The following is a 22426-nucleotide window of genomic DNA, read 5'->3' as shown; positions in this document are numbered from 1 at the left end:
TTGGATTAGTTCAATAATGTATCCTCCAGCGTTCGAAATAGGGCCGGTCAGCCGGCCATTGGCCTGTAACTTTTTGGATTGGCCGGTAACTTTTCTGACTGGCATCTCAGTTGCTGGTCCGGCTGGCCGGTAACTTTTTAAGGTCAAGCCCGGCTGGCCTGTAACTTTTGAAGGCATATTTCGAACACTGGTATCCTCCATATATGACTTGATGGCTACAGAATGTTGCTTGTTTGCATGTCATTGTATTTATAATCTGTAAATATTTGAAATGACAATTACATTAAAGTACTTTTGAATTTTTGAAAACTTCGTAATGTTTGCTTTCTTGTAGATAGATAAGATTCTTTAAACATTGGAATATCTGAGATTATCAGCTTGAGTTATGTCAAATCAGTCAAAGTTAATTTAATTTTACCATGTCAGTATGATAATTACAAAAAAACTACAATATTGAATGGCTTATTTTTGTGTGATTGCCCTCGATAGAAAAATATTCTTATATCATACTCAAAGCCATTCAATATTATACAATTGTTATGAATCTCCCCTTGGTTTGCTTTGACCAACCCTGGTAATGATCTATTCCAGTAGTATTTGTGCATAATGATGCCAAGATGACCCTTTAACCTCAACATCCTTCAGCTCCCCTACCCATGATTGTTGATACCAAATTTGTGCATGCTAGTAGTGACAGTTTTGAAATGCTACCTTTTAGTCTCTTTCTGCACGAGTTCAGACGAGACAAAAAACAAAACAAAAAACACTAATGCTATAAGTTTTATACTTCACAATGCATTTTAATACATTTATTGTTTTTCTGACATCTCATATTACATATCTCAAATACCAGATGAAAAAAATAGTTTTTGTCATTTTGAAAACAAACTTACATAATCATGAAATGTCTTGGCCTGGCATGATTGTTCCTGTCAATATAACCAAGACTTTGAAAGTAGACTCAAACCTTTGATTTATGCATGCATGCATGTGTCCTTTCTTGAGCCAGGCTAGGATCAGCACTAAGGGTACCAAATTTACTTTGTTGTAAAGCAGGCACCTTTTGATGAGAACCATCTAGTAATAAGGATAGCTCTTTCAAGTGTCTCCTTCCTGAGTAGTCAATAAATAAATATTTATTAGTCGATCCTTGGTAAGTGATACTTATATGAAGTGGGAGTTGATCCTTGATAAGGTGTTTTTTTAAAGGTCTACACAAGTCACACCACTTTCTTCTAGAATAATCTCGGGACAAAAATCCTAATTGAGGGTCATTTTTGAACCAATTTAAACCCTAGCGTTGGGCATTTTGTTGGTAGGCATTCATTTGCATGCTAGGGACTTTTATACATGACCCTCTTGAAAAAGTTGAAAGCATTTCATGCTATTTGGGATACATTTGAACTGAAATTAAACCATATCTAAGGGGAATTACCCCTTTTTGAACTGTTTTTGACAAACATGAAATGCAGTATTTACTGCATTTTAACTTTTAATGGCCTTCACAAATTGCTGTTTTTGTTTTTTCTTGATCCCAACAAAGTGCAGTAAAACAAAGAAAATTCTTATGTTCCCAAATGTATGTTGCTTCTCTTGACATCTTTTACTTTGATTGGTTATTTACACAAAACGTGTTTACATTTGTTTTATAAAACAGGGAAGCAACCTGACAGAAGTTTGAACTGTCTTAAATAATTGTATTAATAAACCACTTTTAGGTGCAAGTTTGTGCTTACAATGATGGCAAATTTCTACATCAAAATGGTGTCAAATGAAAGGATCTGTGGGAACATAATTAAAGACAGAATTGAAAAGACTAGTTTGCATCTGACGTCAGTGTCAATCAAATTCCCTACGACCCTGGATTGGTTACTAACACGTAAAAGGAAGGTCGATTCATTGGTGGTGCTGATCGGAGAAAAGGAATCACAGAAAATGGTGAAAAATTACGTACTTTTAAAAGGCAAAAGGCAACTTTTCTACACATTGTTGACATCAGGAAAGAAAGTTTCCTACTATGAATACCAGGTGGTGTATGACGTGCAGTCCCTAAATTCAGTAAATTTTCATCGTCAACCGTGTAATTCAATGGGATTATTTTGAAATTTTAAAAGCGCTTGAAATATCACAAACAAATAGGCCTATGTTGATAAATAATATAAATACAAGCTAAAACCGTTGGGGTTGAAAATGAACCCCACAAAACTAACCAGTATATGGAAAATGCCATACGGCCGGGCGGTTTCACGAGTTGCCGGCTCGATCATGTCATCCGCCGCCTGATGAATACCTAACTTTTGAGACATTTTGTATATTTGAAGGTGCAAAATTAACCATAAGATGCCCAGTTTTACCACAGCATTTGTAAACAAACTGTTTGATTGACAGATGATGTCAGAATTTTTTTAATTCTGTCTTCAATTATAAACAAGTTATAATATTATTAGTGACACTTGAAGATGAACATGCCAAAGACTTCTCCACACATCTTTCACATAGTCTCATTGATTCATATACCCTGTTTATCCCTAGAAAAGAACGGGAACTGGGTCACAATACAGTTTATCCCATGGAAAAAATGCATACTAAAAGTTTATGACATCATTCAACAAGCCAATCAGGACCACTCTTGCATATTTATGAAGCACAAGCATTACATGCTGAATACAATAATAACCAATGCTAATAAAGGGTGTAAAAACATTGGTTCCAAATGTTAACAGATTTTGGCAAATTTATAGTATGGGATAACTAGTGGCTTTCTCTTACTGACGACACAAAAACCGCAATGCTATGTATGCAAAAATAGAGATTCAGTCCCTTCCATATTTTATTACATAATTCAAGTGGAGGCCAATCATTAGTTCATGAGGACTTCCATCTGGACGAGTCTGGCGTTGGTGTCACCTGGCATTCTGTATGGGAGCATACCAGCAAATGTGATGAGAGCTTTGGCTTGTCTACGAAGGTCAACCAAGTGCTGCGGAAAAAGAAAACAACATGTTTGTTAGACACTGGAAATGTATGTGCTTTGATCAAAGGTAAATGCAAGTCTCAAATATTTGGATATTCAAGAGTCAGTTTGGAATTGAGCACAAGTAAGATTAGTATGTCTTATTTGCATCACTTAGTTTCCTTGAATTGTTTAAAGCAAACGTGCGGGCACACCACAAAGACAGACAAACAAGGACCTACATATTCTGACTGAGGACCTTGAACTTGGAGCTATAGAAAAAGGACTTTTTTACACCTTACCCTTTTTTCCAAACCATGGATCTGCTAGAAATGTTACTATCCAACCAATACCTGACCCTATCCCAGTAAACCAACATTCTTACAATGTTTACAATACGCTAGTGGGGAAAATGACCAAATGAAGTTCTTGCTTAGTGTGTGTCCATGTTTATGTATCCAGGTGTGTCCTTGTTTAAAGGTTTTTAAATACATTCACACACACCCCCACACATATACAAACAGACAACTCCCCCATGGGGGTGGGGATGGGTGGGGGTGGGAGTTCACACAGGTTGAAAACATAACCTACCCCTTCTTGCCCTCCATCCTCTGGCCTGTGTGGTGTCCTGGGTCTAGTTCTGTGATGTGAAGCAGATCTTGTTGATTTGTATTTGGTATACAGGATCTTCATGGTCGCTAGTAACACATCGGGTAGATTACGTCGGATCTGCGGAAATCAATTGCGATATCATTACAAAGGAGAATTGTGATAACACTTGCATTATTTAGTTATGAATATGACAGACGGCGAATCCGGATTAATCTTTTTGGTAAATTTATTTTCACGAATGCATTACATTTGAATTAGAGAACAAGGGATCAATGGTCTACATGATAGAGGGCAGCATATCATTTTTCAAATTTTTAATCAAAAGAGGGCAGCATACAAGGTTAGGTGATGGTGCATCACAGTACGGTCACCGACAGCAACCGTTAAAAAATCGATATGCTGCCCTCTATAGATATAGCATTGATCCCTTGTTCTCGAATTCAAATGTAATGCATGTGTAAAATGAATTTACCAAAAGCCGAATCTGGATTCGGCCGTCTGCCGTATTCGTAACGATTTGAATTAATAACCTAGAAATACTATTCAGCTTGTGTGTCAAATTTAGTTATATTTGTCTTTCATGATTAAACTTTTTTTTTATCAATATCAAGATAAAACAAAAAGTTTCAAATGCTAGGCATATCCTCAAAGGGGAACAATTATTTGAAGAGGAGTAATTTCAAGATTTGGCAAAAGACTGCTATCTACAACAGCACTGAGCATGATCACTTGCCGTTAGTTTAATGAAAAAGCCTTTCAAGCATTCTCAAGAGCTTTTGAAAAGCAATTCACTGCTATCACTAAGCAATCAAGTGTAAATCCAGTATAACATCTCATCAAAATTTCAGAACTATTATCTATTCCATCTCCAGTGACACCTTGTTAATTTCCCTGGACCCTTGGATGTATTGAAATAGGTATTAGCATATTACTTGAAAATCAACATAAACAGTGCTGTAGTGCTAGTTTTTGTGTCCCTCCACTGAACAAAAGCCTAATCCTACCCAGAAAAATATGCTTGAGGTGTCACTGGAGTTAAAACAGATAATAATGAAAACTTACCTCATCTGTGTATTGTTTGAAGGAGTTGACTCTATCATCCACTGATTCTGGGCTGAGTGGTACTAGGTACAGTTGCTGCATAGTCTAGGTATCCAATTGAATAAAAAAACAAACAATGATGAAATCATAAGTGACAACACAATCACAATCACAAAATTAGAATGATACTCCAATGTTTGCATGTCATTCATGGAGGGTAATATGTGATGTGATCAAGCAAAATGAGTCGATAATGAACCCACAAAACTAACCGAGTATATGGAAAATGCCATACGGCCGGGCGGTTTCACAAGTTGCCGGCTCTATCATGTCACTCGCCGCCTGCGTGTCAACTGCAGTTTCAATTTTATTTTTAATTCATAAATTTCAGAATTGTAAAATGTCATGACCATATTTGGAATCAAAATTAACAATGTTTCAAAATGAATACAAACAAGCCTAGTATTGGTTCAGTGGTTCTTAAGATAGCTCTTAATATTTTGAGAAATATCTCAAAACTTGGGGAATTTTTATGTTGAACCTCATGGCTAGCATGCAGAGCATTAATATGCAGGCTCATTGTATATTAAAAACAATGTCACTTTCAAAGCATATACCAAGAATTATAATGGATGACAGCTTCCTCAGACTGTAGGTGTATATTTACTGCCTTTTCCCTTAGAAACAACATAAGTACATGAAGTAATTTTCTACTTCACATAAATGATGCATTTGTCAATGTCTCAGTTGTATATCCATTGGCTGCAAGTTTGCAATTATGTGTGATATGCAAGAGCTCACTCAATACACAATGCATACCCTGTTAAAGTGCATAATTATCACAGGCAATTACACACATATCAGCTGATGGAGATGAATCTTATAGCCACTGAGCAATCAACCTGATATAACTATACTCTGTCTTGTCTCAAGTTGAGAGTAACGCCATGTTGGATTTTCCTGTGATAGATTTGAATCAGTGAATTTACGCAGTTGCGTCGCCAGGATATGACAAATTGCTTTCTATGTGTGTGTATATGCCTTGTGTGATTAGGTTAGCGTGCACTTCAAATGAGCCACTGCAAAATCCAACATGGTGATACTCGCAACTAGAGACGAGACAGACTATAAGGATGTCAACCTTCAATTAGAGGAAGCTATCATCAAATATGTTGAACGGTAAAATCATGGGGGTGGCATGTCACTATCCATGACACCAACAGGCCTGGAAGGGAAATGGAATCTTACCGTGAGTGCTCTATCCATGTCCCTAGCATGGTACTAATCACTTACCGTCAGTGCTCTATCCATGTCCCTTGCATGGTATTGATCAAAGAATGTCATGAGATCTAAGAGAAGATGGAATGATTTAGTAGTGGATTGGTTTGCACTCAGAGCCTGGTCTGCATATCTGAAGGAGACATAAAGAGCATAAAACAATTACAGGTGTTAGGTGCCATGATATTCATAGTTTCATACATGTGAATCAAAAGCGCAAATCATTTGTCCCTGCTCATGATACACTTACATGTAAATTCACATAAGCGCTCACCAGTGACATGCATTACACAACCATAGCAACTAGCATAAGTGCTGCACCCAACAGCTGTGTGATAACCCAGAATTATAAAGTGGGTCATCATAAACAAATGGCTGTCTTTGGAAAAGGTCTATTATAAGCTACTATGGAAAAGGGTAAATGAGAAAATATGAGTAAGAGTATTTTCTTTCTGGGATTGGTATAATAGTTTTCACCACGCTAGAGAAGCAGCTCTCAGTTTACGATTGTCTGACATTAGTATCCACAAGACATCTATTATGTCTTGTAGCTTCACAGCATAAGGACGGATAACATCACAGAGCCACTCTAGGCATTTACTCCCTCCAGAGGCGCATCAGGGGCTAGTTACCAAGATGAACGTTTTCCTCGATATATGTTCAGTATCATATACTGTAAAAGTGTTTACTTTAACAGAATATTAATTTTTGCGTTGAATGCAGCTACCGGGAAAATTGGGGTTTGGAGTTGGGGTTTCCAGCTCCTGACCTGGGTTTATATGTTCCTTCTTTGTTTGTTTTTTTGTGTTTTAAATACAGATTGATTAAAAAAAAAGTAAAGTAAAAGACCATTTTGGCCTTTGACAGCAAACTGACTCAGAAAAACCAGCCTCCTTATTAAAAGCGCAAAATCTGTTTTGTAGTTTCTTATAAAGATCCTGTGTGTTTACTTCGAGGGCAGATATTATTTACCTTTCTGCGATTGCTACCGCTAATCTTTGTAGTCTTTCTCTGGTGGATTGATGACTGTTAGGAGATGACACCACTGGGCTTAGCAGGCGATTTAATATCTCAAGTACCTTGTCTGTGTTCTAGAAGATAAATAACATGGATTCTAGTAGTTAATGTAAATTTTCAATCAATATTGTTATCACAACTTTTTGATGAATAAACAAAGCTAAACAATGGACAAAGTCAAGGCATTATTTAATACATCAGGAAAAAGGTGACTAAAGCATTTGGTCACTGCTAACTTAAAGGAATTGATGACTCAAAACAATTCAAAAACAGATTTACCAAAATAGAAACTAAAATTCTTACCCTTGCCAAATCATACAGTTTCAATGCATCTTCAAACAACCCTTTAGCTTCTGTATCCCTAGCAACTGTCTCTATAATCTTCTGTGTGTTGGTCTGGAATTTGTCTACTGCTCCAGGACGGCGTGTGCCATTTCTGTCTAGACATCCCAGGAGAGCCTCAAACTCTCTAGTCTCAATCACCAATTCACTCAGGCACTTGACAAACAGGTTTTCACCTTGAGAGTCTTTAAGATTCCTGTAGGAAAGTAACAATATTACATTAAATGAGGTACAAAGTTTGTATTAATATTCCTCATACTAAAATTTGTTCGGCTTATATAAGGCGGAAATTATTCAGCTTTTGTTACTGCGCACATAAAGTCCCAAACCACGCTCGCGTAAATTCACTTCATATAAGCGTGCGCCAGCCACACACTACACAACGCACAACAAGCGTAAGCACTGCGCCCCACAGCGTGCATGCCATTCTATATCAATACACAGTGTTATGAGTTTTTCTGCCTTATATAAACAGAACAAACTTAAGACATGATCTGATGCTCTCATTGCTAACAGGGGAATTTCCACCCCATGTGCATGATTTTTGTTGGGATGGGGAAACCCAAAAATTATTTTTGATATGTTAATGGCCTTAACTCAAGAACTGCCATGACTCATTTCCTATAGGAACAATGTGTTAATATTAAGAAGTACTTACACTGCAGTTTCTTAATCAAATGGTAATAACGAGAAACAAGCATCATTTTAGTTCTTGAAACAAGCACCTTCTTATTTTTTCTTAACACTATGTTTTAAGTACTTACTTTATGCCATCTATACGGCTAATCAAGTAGAATGTCTTGCATCTATTAACACTAACCTTAGTATATAGAAGTATTGCAGTGCTTCCCTGGGATCAGTGGCTTCAAATTTGGATGTGTATAAACTGATGACACTAACCTTAGTATATAGAAGTATTGCAGTGCTTCCCTGGGATCAGTGGCTTCAAATTTGGATGTGTATAAACTGATGACACTAACCTTAGTATATAGAAGTATTGTAGTGCTTCTCTGGGATCAGTGGCTTCAAATTTGGATGTGTATAAACTGATGACACTAACCTTAGTATATAGAAGTATTGTAGTGCTTCTCTGGGATCAGTGGCTTCAAATTTGGATGTGTATAAACTGATGACACTAACCTTAGTATATAGAAGTATTGCAGTGCTTCCCTGGGATCAGTGGCTTCAAATTTGGATGTGTATAAACTGATGACACTAACCTTAGTATATAGAAGTATTGCAGTGCTTCCCTGGGATCAGTGGCTTCAAATTTGGATGTGTATAAACTGATGAGACTAACCTTAGTATATAGAAGTATTGTAGTGCTTCTCTGGGATCAGTGGCTTCAAATTTGGATGTGTATAAACTGATGAGACGGGCAAAGTTGATTCGCCTCATCGGTGCTGGGTCATCTACATCTTTGCTTACTGTAGAAATAAACATAATCATGGTTTGGTTATTTAAAGCATTAGGCACCAGAACCAAATTTGGTTGATCTTTGAATCAACTGTAGATGCTGGTTCGATGCTTGTAATTAATGAATTATCAACTAATTAATCTGAATTACAGATAGATAGTATTGGTCAACATCCTTATATGCATAGATTCATATGTAAGCACAATTAACAATAGTCAATTAATCAAATTTTATAAATAATATGGATCGACTAACCATCAATGGTCGATCGAAAGATTGAACTAATTCGGTTCTATTGCCTTACTCACTAGTATGATGCTCAAAATTTTCTTTTGAAATTTCTGATCTTCACATGATTGTGAAGTACAACATATTCTAAAATAACCTTTGACTGACAGAGCTTGAAGTACTCCAATTTCAACTACATCTGAGCATTTGTATTGTACTTTTGGATCCTGAAGTACATTCACAACTTGTTTTTGAGCTCTAATTGGGGGAACTGATTTCTTTCTTTGATACATCATTACATCTTGTTTACCTGATATCAATTACCACGTCCTCAGCCCCTTGGTTTTGAGTCCACATGACTCATACTACCAGGAGGTCCCTTTGTTGTCTAGCATTGCATGACTCACATGATGTGTGTCATACTACGAGCGCAAGGATGGGTATCATCATTGGACATGAAGTTGCAATACACTCTGGCAGTTAACATTACCCGTAAATCATTTGTAAGAAAATTTGTCAGAAATGTTACAATTATTCCATCCATATTTCACTAGGATGTCTGATATTTTTAAAGCACTACTCATCCATTTCTTACAATTGGGGTTTAATGGTTAATAAATTATACACAATTCTCAGTTTGGAAAGCAGAAGGCTCCTATAAATGTGTAGGTATTTTATTAAAAAATTTGTGAGATATTGGAATTGTAACTGTGCATAATTTGGTTTTAGAGTAAGAAATTTTTCTGTGAAACAAAATTCACAATTTGACTTAAAAATAAAAGAGAAATAGTTGTTGAAATATTTGCTTCACAACACCAATTACATCATTCATAATGCAATCAAGGATTCTAAGTATGATTTGAAAATATCTTACAGACCAGCAGGGGCTGCTTTTTGAGGAGAGCAAGAGCAATCGCTCTCTTCTCACTACTGCTCTCCTTAAATATGATATTTTTAGCTCTCCTTAGTTACCCATTCTCTTCTTACATTCTACTGTAAATTGTCTAAACAGCTCTCCTTAAAGGCTCCAGAAGAGCTATTTAATGCTCTCCTGCAAATTGCAGAAGACAGTCCCTGGACCAGTGGACCCTTCTTTGACACCCCAAATATTACATACTAGAAATAAGGGGTGAGAGGTTACAGACTAAAAAGAGGAATATTACTAAAAAAAAAAAGCTGAAAACAATGTGAAATTTAGGTAAAAATGCCAAATATGGGGAAACCAGCTGAAAACACACACTTACAGAGTTGTGCTTGGATGTTGTCTGACATGGCCAGTAATCCTAGCTCATGAAGTGATATAGCAATGTGTACCGCATGGCATCTCAGTGATAAATCAGACCTTGATAAGAACTCAATAGCTGCTTCAAACTGTGCTGATAGGAATAGAACTTCAAAGTAGAGGAACGGGTTCTGATGGGCACTGAAGTGGTTCTCCCCGTACTCTTCAAAGAGCATGGTCTGTAGCTGTGGTAGGGCGAGGCGATCTGCAGGTGTACCAGGGCCAGGATCTTCTGTGACGCGGACTTGGCTCAGCTGTGTTTGAGGAAATATAAAATATATTCAATTACTAATTGTTAAGTGTGAGATGCTCATCTTGCTGATTATTGTACAAAACGCTATTCTGCAGTTGATGTGTGGCAATTTGGACGGTAGCTGATAGTATACACAACAGTTATGTACAAAATTTGACCACTTTTTTTACTGTCCTCAGCCCCCTGGTTCCAAGTCCACATGACTCATACTACCAGGGGGTCCCTTTGTTGTCTAGCATTGCATGACTCACATGATGTGTGTCATACTACGAGCGCAAGGATGGGTATCATCATAGGACAGATTACAACTACATGTTTAAAATATCATCTATTCTAAGAGCCTACACCATTTTTCATCTTGATGTGGCAGTGACATCAACACGTTGAGGCAGCTATTTTGCATGCGCATAACATCTTTAATTGCATGTGCGTGTGTGTATATGCCAATGCTTTGAGCAAACATTAGCGTGTGTGTACCCCAGTGCTTTGAGCGATGTTAGCAAGTTGAAACTGCGCCCAATGAAATGCACACTGACGTCACTGCCGCATCGGGGTGAACCAGTTTCTGGTCTTGGAATTGAAAATTATCCATAGTTTGATCAGCTCGTAATTATCATCGCGGATTAATATCAACATACTTTATTTCGAGAATTGTCTTGTGTAACCGCCAGAAGCATCACAAATAATTAATTCAAGCCCTATATTTTGTCTTTCTTTAATATGCACATGATAGACTAGACAGGTCATCTATGCACTTTTTAACATGGATCTACTTTTCGGCGTAGTTGTACTAGCCTAACAATTCCCACCAATTACAAGCTGATAAAACTATAAGGGCAAAAAGGCACTAACCTTGAGCCATAAGTAATCCTCTGTCTTGTCTGCAACCTCTGTATGATTCTCCATTGTATCACAGCATCCTATAACACAGTATACAGCCCTGATTACAAGCTGATAAAACTATAAGGGCATAAAGCACTAACCTTGAGCCATAAGTAATCCTCTGTCTTGTCTGCAACCTCTGTGTGATTCTCCATTGTATCACAGCATCCTATCACACAGTATACAGCCCTGATTACGAGCTGATAAAACTATAAGGGCATAAAGGCACTAACCTTGAGCCATAAGTAATCCTCTGTCTTGTCTGCAACCTCTGTATGATTCTCCATTGTATCACAGCATCCTATCACACAGTATACAGCCCTGATTACAAGCTGATAAAACTATAAGGGCATAAGGCACTAACCTTGAGCCACAAGTAATCCTCTGTCTTGTCTGCAACCTCTGTGTGATTCTCCATTGTATCACAACATCCTATAACACAGTATACAGCCCTGATTACAAGCTGATAAAACTATAAGGGCATAAAGGCACTAACCTTGAGCCACAAGTAATCCTCTGTCTTGTCTGCAACCTCTGTGTGATTCTCCATTGTATCACAGCATCCTATCACACAGTATACAGCCCTGATTACAAGCTGATAAAACTATAAGGGCATAAGGCACTAACCTTGAGCCATAAGTAATCCTCTGTCTTATCTGCAACCTCTGTATGATTCTCCATTGTATCACAGCATCCTATCACACAGTATACAGCCCTGATTACAAGCTGATAAAACTATAAGGGCATAAAGGCACTAACCTTGAGCCACAAGTAATCCTCTGTCTTGTCTGCAACCTCTGTGTGATTCTCCATTGTATCACAGCATCCTATAACACAGTATACAGCCCTGATTACAAGCTGATAAAACTATAAGGGCATAAGGCACTAACCTTGAGCCATAAGTAATCCTCTGTCTTGTCTGCAACCTCTGTGTGATTCTCCATTGTATCACAGCATCCTATAACACAGTATACAGCCCTGATTACAAGCTGATAAAACTATAAGGGCATAAGGCACTAACCTTGAGCCATAAGTAATCCTCTGTCTTGTCTGCAACCTCTGTGTGATTCTCCATTGTATCACAGCATCCTATCACACAGTATACAGCCCTGATTACAAGCTGATAAAACTATAAGGGCATAAAGGCACTAACCTTGAGCCACAAGTAATCCTCTGTCTTGTCTGCAACCTCTGTGTGATTCTCCATTGTATCACAGCATCCTATCACACAGTATACAGCCCTGATTACAAGCTGATAAAACTATAAGGGCATAAGGCACTAACCTTGAGCCATAAGTAATCCTCTGTCTTATCTGCAACCTCTGTATGATTCTCCATTGTATCACAGCATCCTATCACACAGTATACAGCCCTGATTACAAGCTGATAAAACTATAAGGGCATAAAGGCACTAACCTTGAGCCACAAGTAATCCTCTGTCTTGTCTGCAACCTCTGTGTGATTCTCCATTGTATCACAGCATCCTATAACACAGTATACAGCCCTGATTACAAGCTGATAAAACTATAAGGGCATAAGGCACTAACCTTGAGCCATAAGTAATCCTCTGTCTTGTCTGCAACCTCTGTGTGATTCTCCATTGTATCACAGCATCCTATAACACAGTATACAGCCCTGATTACAAGCTGATAAAACTATAAGGGCATAAGGCACTAACCTTGAGCCATAAGTAATCCTCTGTCTTGTCTGCAACCTCTGTGTGATTCTCCATTGTATCACAGCATCCTATCACACAGTATACAGCCCTGATTACAAGCTGATAAAACTATAAGGGCATAAGGCACTAACCTTGAGCCATAAGTAATCCTCTGTCTTGTCTGCAACCTCTGTGTGATTCTCCATTGTATCACAGCATCCTATAACACAGTATACAGCCCTGATTACAAGCTGATAAAACTATAAGGGCATAAGGCACTAACCTTGAGCCATAAGTAATCCTCTGTCTTATCTGCAACCTCTGTATGATTCTCCATTGTATCACAGCATCCTATAACACAGTATACAGCCCTGATTACAAGCTGATAAAACTATAAGGGCATAAAGGCACTAACCTTGAGCCATAAGTAATCCTCTGTCTTGTCTGCAACCTCTGTATGATTCTCCATTGTATCACAGCATCCTATAACACAGTATACAGCCCTGATTACAAGCTGATAAAACTATAAGGGCATAAAGGCACTAACCTTAAGCCATAAGTAATCCTCTGTCTTGTCTGCAACCTCTGTATGATTCTCCATTGTATCACAGCATCCTATAACACAGTATACAGCCCTGATTACAAGCTGATAAAACTATAAGGGCATAAGGCACTAACCTTGAGCCATAAGTAATCCTCTGTCTTGTCTGCAACCTCTGTGTGATTCTCCATTGTATCACAGCATCCTATAACACAGTATACAGCCCTGATTACAAGCTGATAAAACTATAAGGGCATAAGGCACTAACCTTGAGCCATAAGTAATCCTCTGTCTTATCTGCAACCTCTGTATGATTCTCCATTGTATCACAGCATCCTATAACACAGTATACAGCCCTGATTACAAGCTGATAAAACTATAAGGGTATAAGGCACTAACCTTGAGCCACAAGTAATCCTCTGTCTTGTCTGCAACCTCTGTGTGATTCTCCATTGTATCACAGCATCCTATCACACAGTATACAGCCCTGTAATTGACAAAATAGTCATCCTATAGGTAACTTCGTGTAATTAAATGTTTGATTTATACATAGGATTATTACACAGGACATGTTGAAGGTAGTGTTGGGCGACATGCACTTTTCTGAAGTCGACTAGTCGGAAGTTTGAAAGTTGTAACTTTGACCGAGTCAGCGACTTTGGTAGATCATAAATTTTGAGGTTGGATTGTTGTAAACACAGATGAAAACAATGCATACAGTCATCAAACTTGTATAATAAATAATATTTAAAATTGCATGCAGCAGAATTTTCTTTATTTTGAAAATTCTGGAAATTTTTCTTTTTTATTTTGTTAAGACAATGGAGAAATTAACGGCATAAAAGAGGCATTTTATAAGCTGGTAAAAAGTCAACTTTGACAATAGCAAAAGTTGAGTTGCCAAATGTTGTTAACAGTCGTGACTCCGACTTAAGTCAACTGAGTCGCCCCATACTGGTTGAAGGAAAACACACAATGTCATACCAAACTTCCTGAAGAAATATCAAGTAAACCACTGTTTTGACTCTGTCCTCAGCCCCCTGGTTTAGAGTCCACATGACTCATATTACCAGGGGGTCCCTTTGTTGTCTAGCATTGCATGACTCACATGATGTGTGTCATACTACGAGCGCAAGGATGGGTATCATCATAGGACGGCGTGATTCAGAACTATATTATCAATCGGTGGCAGTCATTATTTATCACAAACAAAATGTTATTAGATCCAAATTACTGTAATCAAATTAAGCCAAGAGTCATTAGATTCTAATCATCTTGTGTAGAGTGTAAGCTTTTGTATAATCAAGACTGATTCATTTTCTGAGAACAGCTGCCAACCTATTTATGTCTTGTCAGACCTACATAACATACCTTTTGTAAGGATCTGTGCTATTTCTGACAGCTCGTCTGTAGTGCAGTCTAAGTTTTGTTTCTGTTGATGGTGATAACCTTTAGAATGTAAAAAACACATTTGTAATGTTACTTTTGATTTTTTATGTTGAGAATACAAGCCATGGATTTAGAGAATAAACGATAGGAATTTTTGTTTTGACCATTATCTACCGTGTGATAGACGACAGGCAGGTCCAATATCTTGATGCCGACGACTACGATAACAATATTGGACCTGCCTTTCGTCTATCACATGGTAGAGGAACTTCCTATCGTTTATTCTCATTCTTATTCAGTTAACTATTAACTAAAACTAGTTTTATTTAGGAAAAAAATAAGTTACCAAACTGACGGTCATGAAAACTCACCTTATTCTAAAATGAACAAAACCTGTTTACAAATTCAGTTGCAAGTAGTAGTGCGTTGCGTATTACTCACTATGCCTTCAACACGCTATTTATGTGCAGCTAGTGCACACCTCTACAAGAGTGTTCGAGTAACGACGCGGACCATGTGATAGACGGCATGCAGGAACTAATAAAATTCAGCACTTACAAGCTAAACCACATTCACTGACTATGAATGCCTAATGCTGGGTCATTTTAATCCCAATTCATCACATAACCCTACTGTAGTGTACTTACCTTCTTTCATCACTTTGCATGTATTCTGTCAGATACTCCTGAAATTCACCCAAGTCTTGCCTGAAAATTGAAATAATAATAATTTTATTAACTTATTGAAACAGAAATGATGCCAGATTTATGTGAGGAAAATGTGAAATGAGATATATCAGCCTTCAAAATTTGAGTCCAGTAAGTCAATTTATATCGTCCATGTGAGGTAAGTACACACTTGGCACTAGCATCCAGTGTAATGGGCTATTCTATTTGAATACCATGCCCCTTATCCTGTTATGGCAATGCTTACCCACAGCCTGCATGCCAAAATCTTGGCCCTGTGAAATGTATCATGGGGAGAATGGAAGCCAATACTCCAGCAAGTCACCACTGCCAGGAATTGAACCCAGAACATCATGCATCACATACATTGTATCCTCACCACTGCATCACACATTTTCCCTTGCAAGATGGTTCACATATACACTGCTCAGAATCCATTCTTGTAGAGATTCTCCTAAACTGATTGACGTTAATCAAAGGAGACTGTCACAGATTTTTTGAGCCTACACACTAGGTAAATGAGGGAGAATATAAAGATCCCCATAAAATGCTGTTGGAGGAATCCAAGTGGATTATGGTAAAGTAAAACAAATTTAAAGGCTCCTGTAAAATGCTGTTGGAGGAATCAAAGTAGATTCTGGCAAGGTAAAACAAATCTAAAGATTCTCATAAAATGCTGTTGCAGGAATCCAAGTGGATTCTCACAAGGTGAAACAAAATTCTACCCTTACAAGATAGTTGACACTTACGCTGCTCTTTGTACTGTATCCAAAGCTGCTTCCAAGTCACCACATCTTAAACAATAGTAGACTACAGGCCATACTGGATGCCCATCAACATCTCCATCCTGAATATAAAAAAAGGGCAAATACTATCATTACAATACTATTGGCCAGCGGCGTAGCTGGGATTTTTTCCAGGGGGAGCAAGCCTGTATGGGGCGGGGCCCAAATAGACAATTTTGCCAGGCTTATTGATAATAATCGTATGGTATTGCATATCGTATGGATTAAAATATCTCTCTTCCCTCCTCTCCCTCTCTCTTCTCTTTTTCCTCTCTCTCCTCCTTTTTCCTTGCACTAGGGGCGGGGGCCCAAATAGGCAATTTTTGTCAGGGGGGCGATCGCCCCCCGCCACTGCTATTGGCACAATATTGAAAATTGCTTGAAATAATCAATCAGTCATGTTCTCATGCCTGCATTATACTTGCAAACACAGTGGTCACAAGAGAACTAAATTGCTGGTGACCACATGCTGGTAATGATTGTGCAAATGCCCTGATTTGACTGCTAGCAACTGTGATCAAGGCTTATATTAAGCAGACACCACAGCTTTTTTTACCCCCTGGTTCCTCAGTTTTGGCTCCTAGTGTGTCCAATATTTACACTACAAACTATAGGACCAGGAGCCATCTTTGGGACCAGGAGCTCATTTTAGCTTTTGGTCCAAGCATACTTAATAAAAGGCCTGACTGTGATTTGTGCAACTTCAAGTTACACCAAGATTAACTGGTAACAACTTGGCACTGTGCATGCTAGTAACTTCTGATGGAGTAAGTGTTTCAATATTGCTATGCTTCTAGTGACTGCTTAGTATAGTAGGATACGACCATTAATGACATTTAGTTTTGACCTACTCTTTCATTTCTTTTCACTGCATGAATCATAATTTCCGTTTTTGTGACTATTGCTTGTTTACCTGATATCAATTACCATGTCCTCAGCCCCCTGGTTCAGAGTCCACATGACTCATATTACCAGGGGGTCCCTTTGTTGTCTAGCATTGCATGACTCACATGATGTGTGTCATACTACGAGCGCAAGGATGGGTATCATCATAGGACATGACTTACTCTGCATCTGTATGCTACACAAATTTCATTCTTAGATGGAAGAAATAACTTTTGAATGATTAAGTCACATAAACTACACCATTTCGAGCACTGTGTTATGCACAGGGCTACTTGGAATCGGAACTCTCTGATATAACCTCTTTGTAAAAACAACACCAGAAAAATCACATCTTTCATGTCCTTACCTCAAATCCTGGTATGAATTGAGGAAGCCTGACTTTTAGGAATCCATGAACCAGATGATAGGTGCCTGGTATACCACCAACTTGAGCTTGCTGTAAATTCTCACTGATGATAGTACTGATGTATTTCAAATAACTGAAATAGAAAGAATATAATCAAGGTAATGATAGCACACATATGAAACATTGAAACTAACTCAACTTTCTTTGGCACACAAGCAACTCCCATCAGTTGGCAGTTTGTTGGAAAATACTATAGGATTTCCTGTCTTTTTTGATTGGGACATACTGGGAAATATTGAAAAATACTAGAAAATACCCAAAGAGATTCAAATCTTAAATCCAAACTAGAATTAAGGTTCCATGCCCTTATTTGCTGGTAGGAATTTTATGGGAGGGCACTTTTTGGTTGTGCCTAAAATTCCACTTATGTCAAGGGAGCCCATAGTGCCATTAGGTGAACCTTTACAGTATAGCAAACTCTCTTGAACATTAATATACATGATGGATAGTTGAGTTCAGTGGTGCAGAAAGTTCATTGATTCCCTTCCTAACAAGCTAGGAGAAGGGTTAAACTACATGGTGCTATGTACTCATATCATATCTCTACTTTCCAGCACCGAGTATTATAAGTATATATGCAATGCATTCATAATTTAACAAGAGCTCAGTTCTAACCTTTGTTCCAAGAAGCCCTTGGCCTGCTTGACAAATGCAACTTGCATTTCCTGTGTGGTCCTTGCTATGATTGGATTAGCTGAAGTCTGCAGTGGTAATGAAGTCATTTCACGAACCATGGCCCACATATTGGCAATACGCTATAATAATAATACCACAATAATACAATAGATACAAGGTATTATTAAAAGGCATTGTTATACATTTGCATATCTTGTGTTATTTTTTACTAAGATTGAATTCTGTCACATAGAGTGTTGTCATAACTTGGCTATTCTGTGGATCCTCCAGAATTTGAAATGCAGCCTCATCTTCACAAAAAAGTTTAATTTATTGTCCAATTTGATATTCTCTCAAGTTTTGCCTATGAAAATGCTAATGCAAAAATGAATAAACAGAAAGTGTACATTCCAATGCAAAGTTTCAATCCAGATCTGATGAGTAAAAGTGATAGATGGAGTAAAAGCCAGGATGGCAAGTCTGCAGAGCTGATAAATGATATCAAGTTATTATCTTCATCTCATGTACCATGGCTACAGATTTGTAACCACTTTTTAGCTCTACCTTTAATAGCATGTAAGCTACATTGATACTGATGCCACCAATAGAACGCGAAGATTTGCCCCTTCATTTTGCATACCACTTTGTCCAATTTTTTTTCTCATTGTTTCACAAAATGCAAAAAAAACCAAAACACACACACAAAAAATGCAAAAATTATTTACAGTTTCAAAAGTTAAAGGTTAAACCACAAACTTGATACTAAAATAGCACTTACAGATGTACAAAATCTAAAAATAATGCATATTCAAAAATATGCAGAATCAATACTACACTTGTTCCATGTTAAAATCCAGACTTTTTTTATACCTTATCTTCAAACTGCTGTCCAACATGTTCAAAGAGTTGAATTAGATTGGGTCTGACTCCACCATGAACAACACTGTCATTGTATACATACACCTGTTGGAAACAAAACAAAATCATCATGTTAATTCAATGCATTATTAATACATATCTATCAACAAGGGTGAAATTAACAGCTTTGCTATAGCTAAAATAATAGTTTTCTCGAACCTGAGAGCTCAATTGGCACGCAATGACAATTACGTCAAGCCTACAACGCCTACCACACACGCTTTGGGTAGCACTGCATTTCCTGTGTTTGCACAATAAATCGCGCTATTGTGCTATTGTGCCATTCCACTAAACTTGCGACATTACGCAGTGCATGCAGTACGTTCATACTCCCAGGATCAAGAAATTTAATTAATATTTTCGGTATACCAGAACTCAGTTTCAGGACTCAATTTCAGCTTACCAAGAATTTTTTTTATGATTTTAGGAAAATTACAAATATTGGCAGCAAAATACACTATCTAGAAACACCTTCGCTAAACTACAAGATTCAAGATGGCAAGAATTTGCACCAGTAAACAAGGCAAAATACTGCCAAATTATGACACCTTTAGGAAAATAACAAGAAATATCCCACAAAGATCCCATTTTACTCTTTATCATCATCTCTATTTTGCATCCAATTTAGCCAATATTATCCGTGACGAATATAACTAATTCATCTCAGATATTTTAAACATTTAGGCCTAATGATCAATATCACATACCAGAGTAATGAGAATTGGCTCCTGACCAGGACCAATCATTGTAATCAGAATTGTAATGGTCTTACCTGTCTGGCATAAGCCATTTCCATGCTATCCATGGCACTCCTTCCTTCCATAGACACCCCATCTCTTGATAGGTTCTCAGTTTCAGGTGCAATATCAATTAGATCTTGACCGGAACCAATCAATGTGTCTTACCTGCCTGGCATAAGCCATTTCCATGCTATCCATGGCACTCCTTCCTTCCATAGACACCCCATCTCTAGACAGGTTCTCAGTTTCAGGTGCAATATCAATTAGATCTTGAGCGGAACCAATCAATGTGTCTTACCTGTCTGGCATAAGCCATTTCCATGCTATCCATGGCACTCCTTCCTTCCATAGACACCCCATCTCTAGACAGGTTCTCAGTTTCAGGTGCAATATCAATTAGATCTTGACTGGAACCAATCAATGTGTCTTACCTGTCTGGCATAAGCCATTTCCATGCTATCCATGGCACTCCTTCCTTCCATAGACACCCCATCTCTAGACAGGTTCTCAGTTTCAGGTGCAATATCAATTAGATCTTGACCGGAACTAATCAATGTGTCTTACCTGTCTGGCATAAGCCATTTCCATTAGGGTGCATCAAACGCCCCTCATATCAACCATATTTTTTGTACCTAGTGTCAAACTGTGCCATTTAACTAGAAAATCATCCCCTCCAAATTTAAATTCAATCTGAGGTCGGGAAGGGGGTCCACCGTGAGCTTCAAGTTCGGACAAAGGCAACCAGTAAAAGTGCGGCCGGCAGCTATTGAATTATATATACAGTTATACATACATATTAATAGCTGCCTTTAGTGAATGTTTTTATAGTACCTCATATCTCAGACAATACTCAATAAAATGCAAATCCATTTGAACTAAGCAAAAAGGCAGCTATTTTCAGACATATTTGAAGTCATAATAATAGCTGCCATGTGCACGTTTCTCTATTTACAGCCATTTCTGCATGGAAAATGGGTCCATGATAGGTGTCTTTTACTTAATGACAAATCAATCAGGCAGCTATTTAGTTTTCATTACTTTATACTGAACATCACTGTGGCTGCCATATGAATAACAATGTAATAAATGTACTCATCTATGTTGCTTATCAGTCCATATGATATTGGTAATATCATTTATGCTCTCTCAGATTAGGTGTCCGTTTTCTATCTTGCTCCACCACTTGCAAGACATTTTGATAATGTTCCTAACTCTGGGCAGCAGCTAGGAAATCTGCACTGAGTTCCACGCCACGTTCTGCTGCATCATTTACCACATCGAGCTACATTGACGGCTCTAACATTGCTAAGCGATTGCAGATAAACTGAGGACTCGGGCCAAGTGTCAACATTGTCTGCTAGGAATTTGTCATTGATCTGCAGGATTTTCATAGTGAACCTTGCCTGCAAAATCAGCTAGGACGACTGTTGACTAAGTGATATTCTCAGGGTCAGGGAACTTTGGCTTTCCAAAGCCTGCGCCAAGCGAATATATGGCTTTAGTGCTGCTGCATCAGGTTTAAATTCAAGTAGCCTTCTCGCTAAAGCGTGTCTCTATTGTACTGGTACCTTTCCACTGAAGAGAGCAAGCGGTGCCATCTCTTCGGTGAGATACATGTACCACAGATGTCTGCTCAGGGCTTTGTGGGTTTGCGTGCACTTGCTGCAACACCGAAATTGATATCGGCATACTGCAGGAGGCGCTGGTATAACTGAAGATCATTCCATGGCGGGTCAGAAGCAACACTGCATGTTATCCAGCAGGAACTTAAGATTATTGTTGCAAATACAACAAATTCACATATCTTTGGTAGCTGGTGCTTTGTTGTCACAGTGCCTTGCGGAAGCTGTTCAATGTGATTCTGCATTACAGAGATTTTGATACTATACAGCAGTTTGGACATACATGACTAATGTAATTGATTGGCTCGAGTCCTTAGCTTTACTGCTATCGCTTAACAATGTTAGAGCCGTCAATGTGGTAAATGATGCAGCAGAAAGTGTCTTGAAACTCATACAGATTTCCTAGCTACTGCCCAGAGTGAGGAACATAATCAAATGTCTTGCAAGTGGTGGAGCAAGATAAAAAACAGACGCCTAATCTGAGAAAGCATATCATATGGACTGATTAATATTAAGCAATTTATTACATTGTTATTCATATGGCAGCCACAGTGATGTGCAGTATAAAGTAATGAAAACTAAATAGCTGCCTGATTGATTTGTCATTTAGTTAAAGGCACCTATCATACACAAACTTTAAGCTTGTAGCGCGTGATGGATCCATTTTCCATGCAGAAACAGCTGTAAATAGAGAAACATGCTCATGGCAGCTATTATTATGACCTCAAATATGTTTGAAAATAGCTGCCTTTTTGCTTAGTTCAAATGGATTTGCATTTGATTGAGTATTGGCTGAGATATGAAGTACTTTAAAAACTTTCACTAAAGGCAGCTATTAATGTGTGTATAACTGTAT

The 22426-nt window shown here is 38.0% G+C and overlaps 1 protein-coding gene across 1 annotated transcript in view; it reads right to left on the bottom strand.

The window, feature by feature from the left end:
• Positions 1-2691: 2691 nt before the first annotated feature.
• The window catches only part of LOC140135438 (nuclear pore complex protein Nup93-like), a 43166-nt gene continuing 23431 nt past the window's right edge, over positions 2692-22426 (bottom strand). The window contains exons 6-20 of the mRNA XM_072156935.1: positions 19161-19253; positions 18291-18430; positions 17616-17748; positions 16328-16425; positions 15540-15599; positions 14875-14952; positions 13903-13990; positions 10133-10424; positions 8544-8670; positions 7205-7439; positions 6857-6975; positions 5900-6017; positions 4628-4711; positions 3545-3682; positions 2692-2980 (exon numbers count right to left, since the gene is read on the bottom strand). Of these exons, the coding sequence (XP_072013036.1) occupies positions 2861-2980; positions 3545-3682; positions 4628-4711; positions 5900-6017; positions 6857-6975; positions 7205-7439; positions 8544-8670; positions 10133-10424; positions 13903-13990; positions 14875-14952; positions 15540-15599; positions 16328-16425; positions 17616-17748; positions 18291-18430; positions 19161-19253 (1923 nt within the window). The 3' untranslated portion in view covers positions 2692-2860. The remainder of the gene's footprint in view (positions 2981-3544; positions 3683-4627; positions 4712-5899; positions 6018-6856; positions 6976-7204; positions 7440-8543; positions 8671-10132; positions 10425-13902; positions 13991-14874; positions 14953-15539; positions 15600-16327; positions 16426-17615; positions 17749-18290; positions 18431-19160; positions 19254-22426) is intronic.

Source organism: Amphiura filiformis, chromosome 16, assembly GCF_039555335.1.
Source record: "Amphiura filiformis chromosome 16, Afil_fr2py, whole genome shotgun sequence".
Classification (NCBI taxonomy): Eukaryota; Metazoa; Echinodermata; class Ophiuroidea; order Amphilepidida; family Amphiuridae; genus Amphiura; species Amphiura filiformis.
The sequence above is the reverse complement of the archived record's forward strand: the minus strand, read 5'-3'. Positions and strand labels throughout refer to the sequence as shown.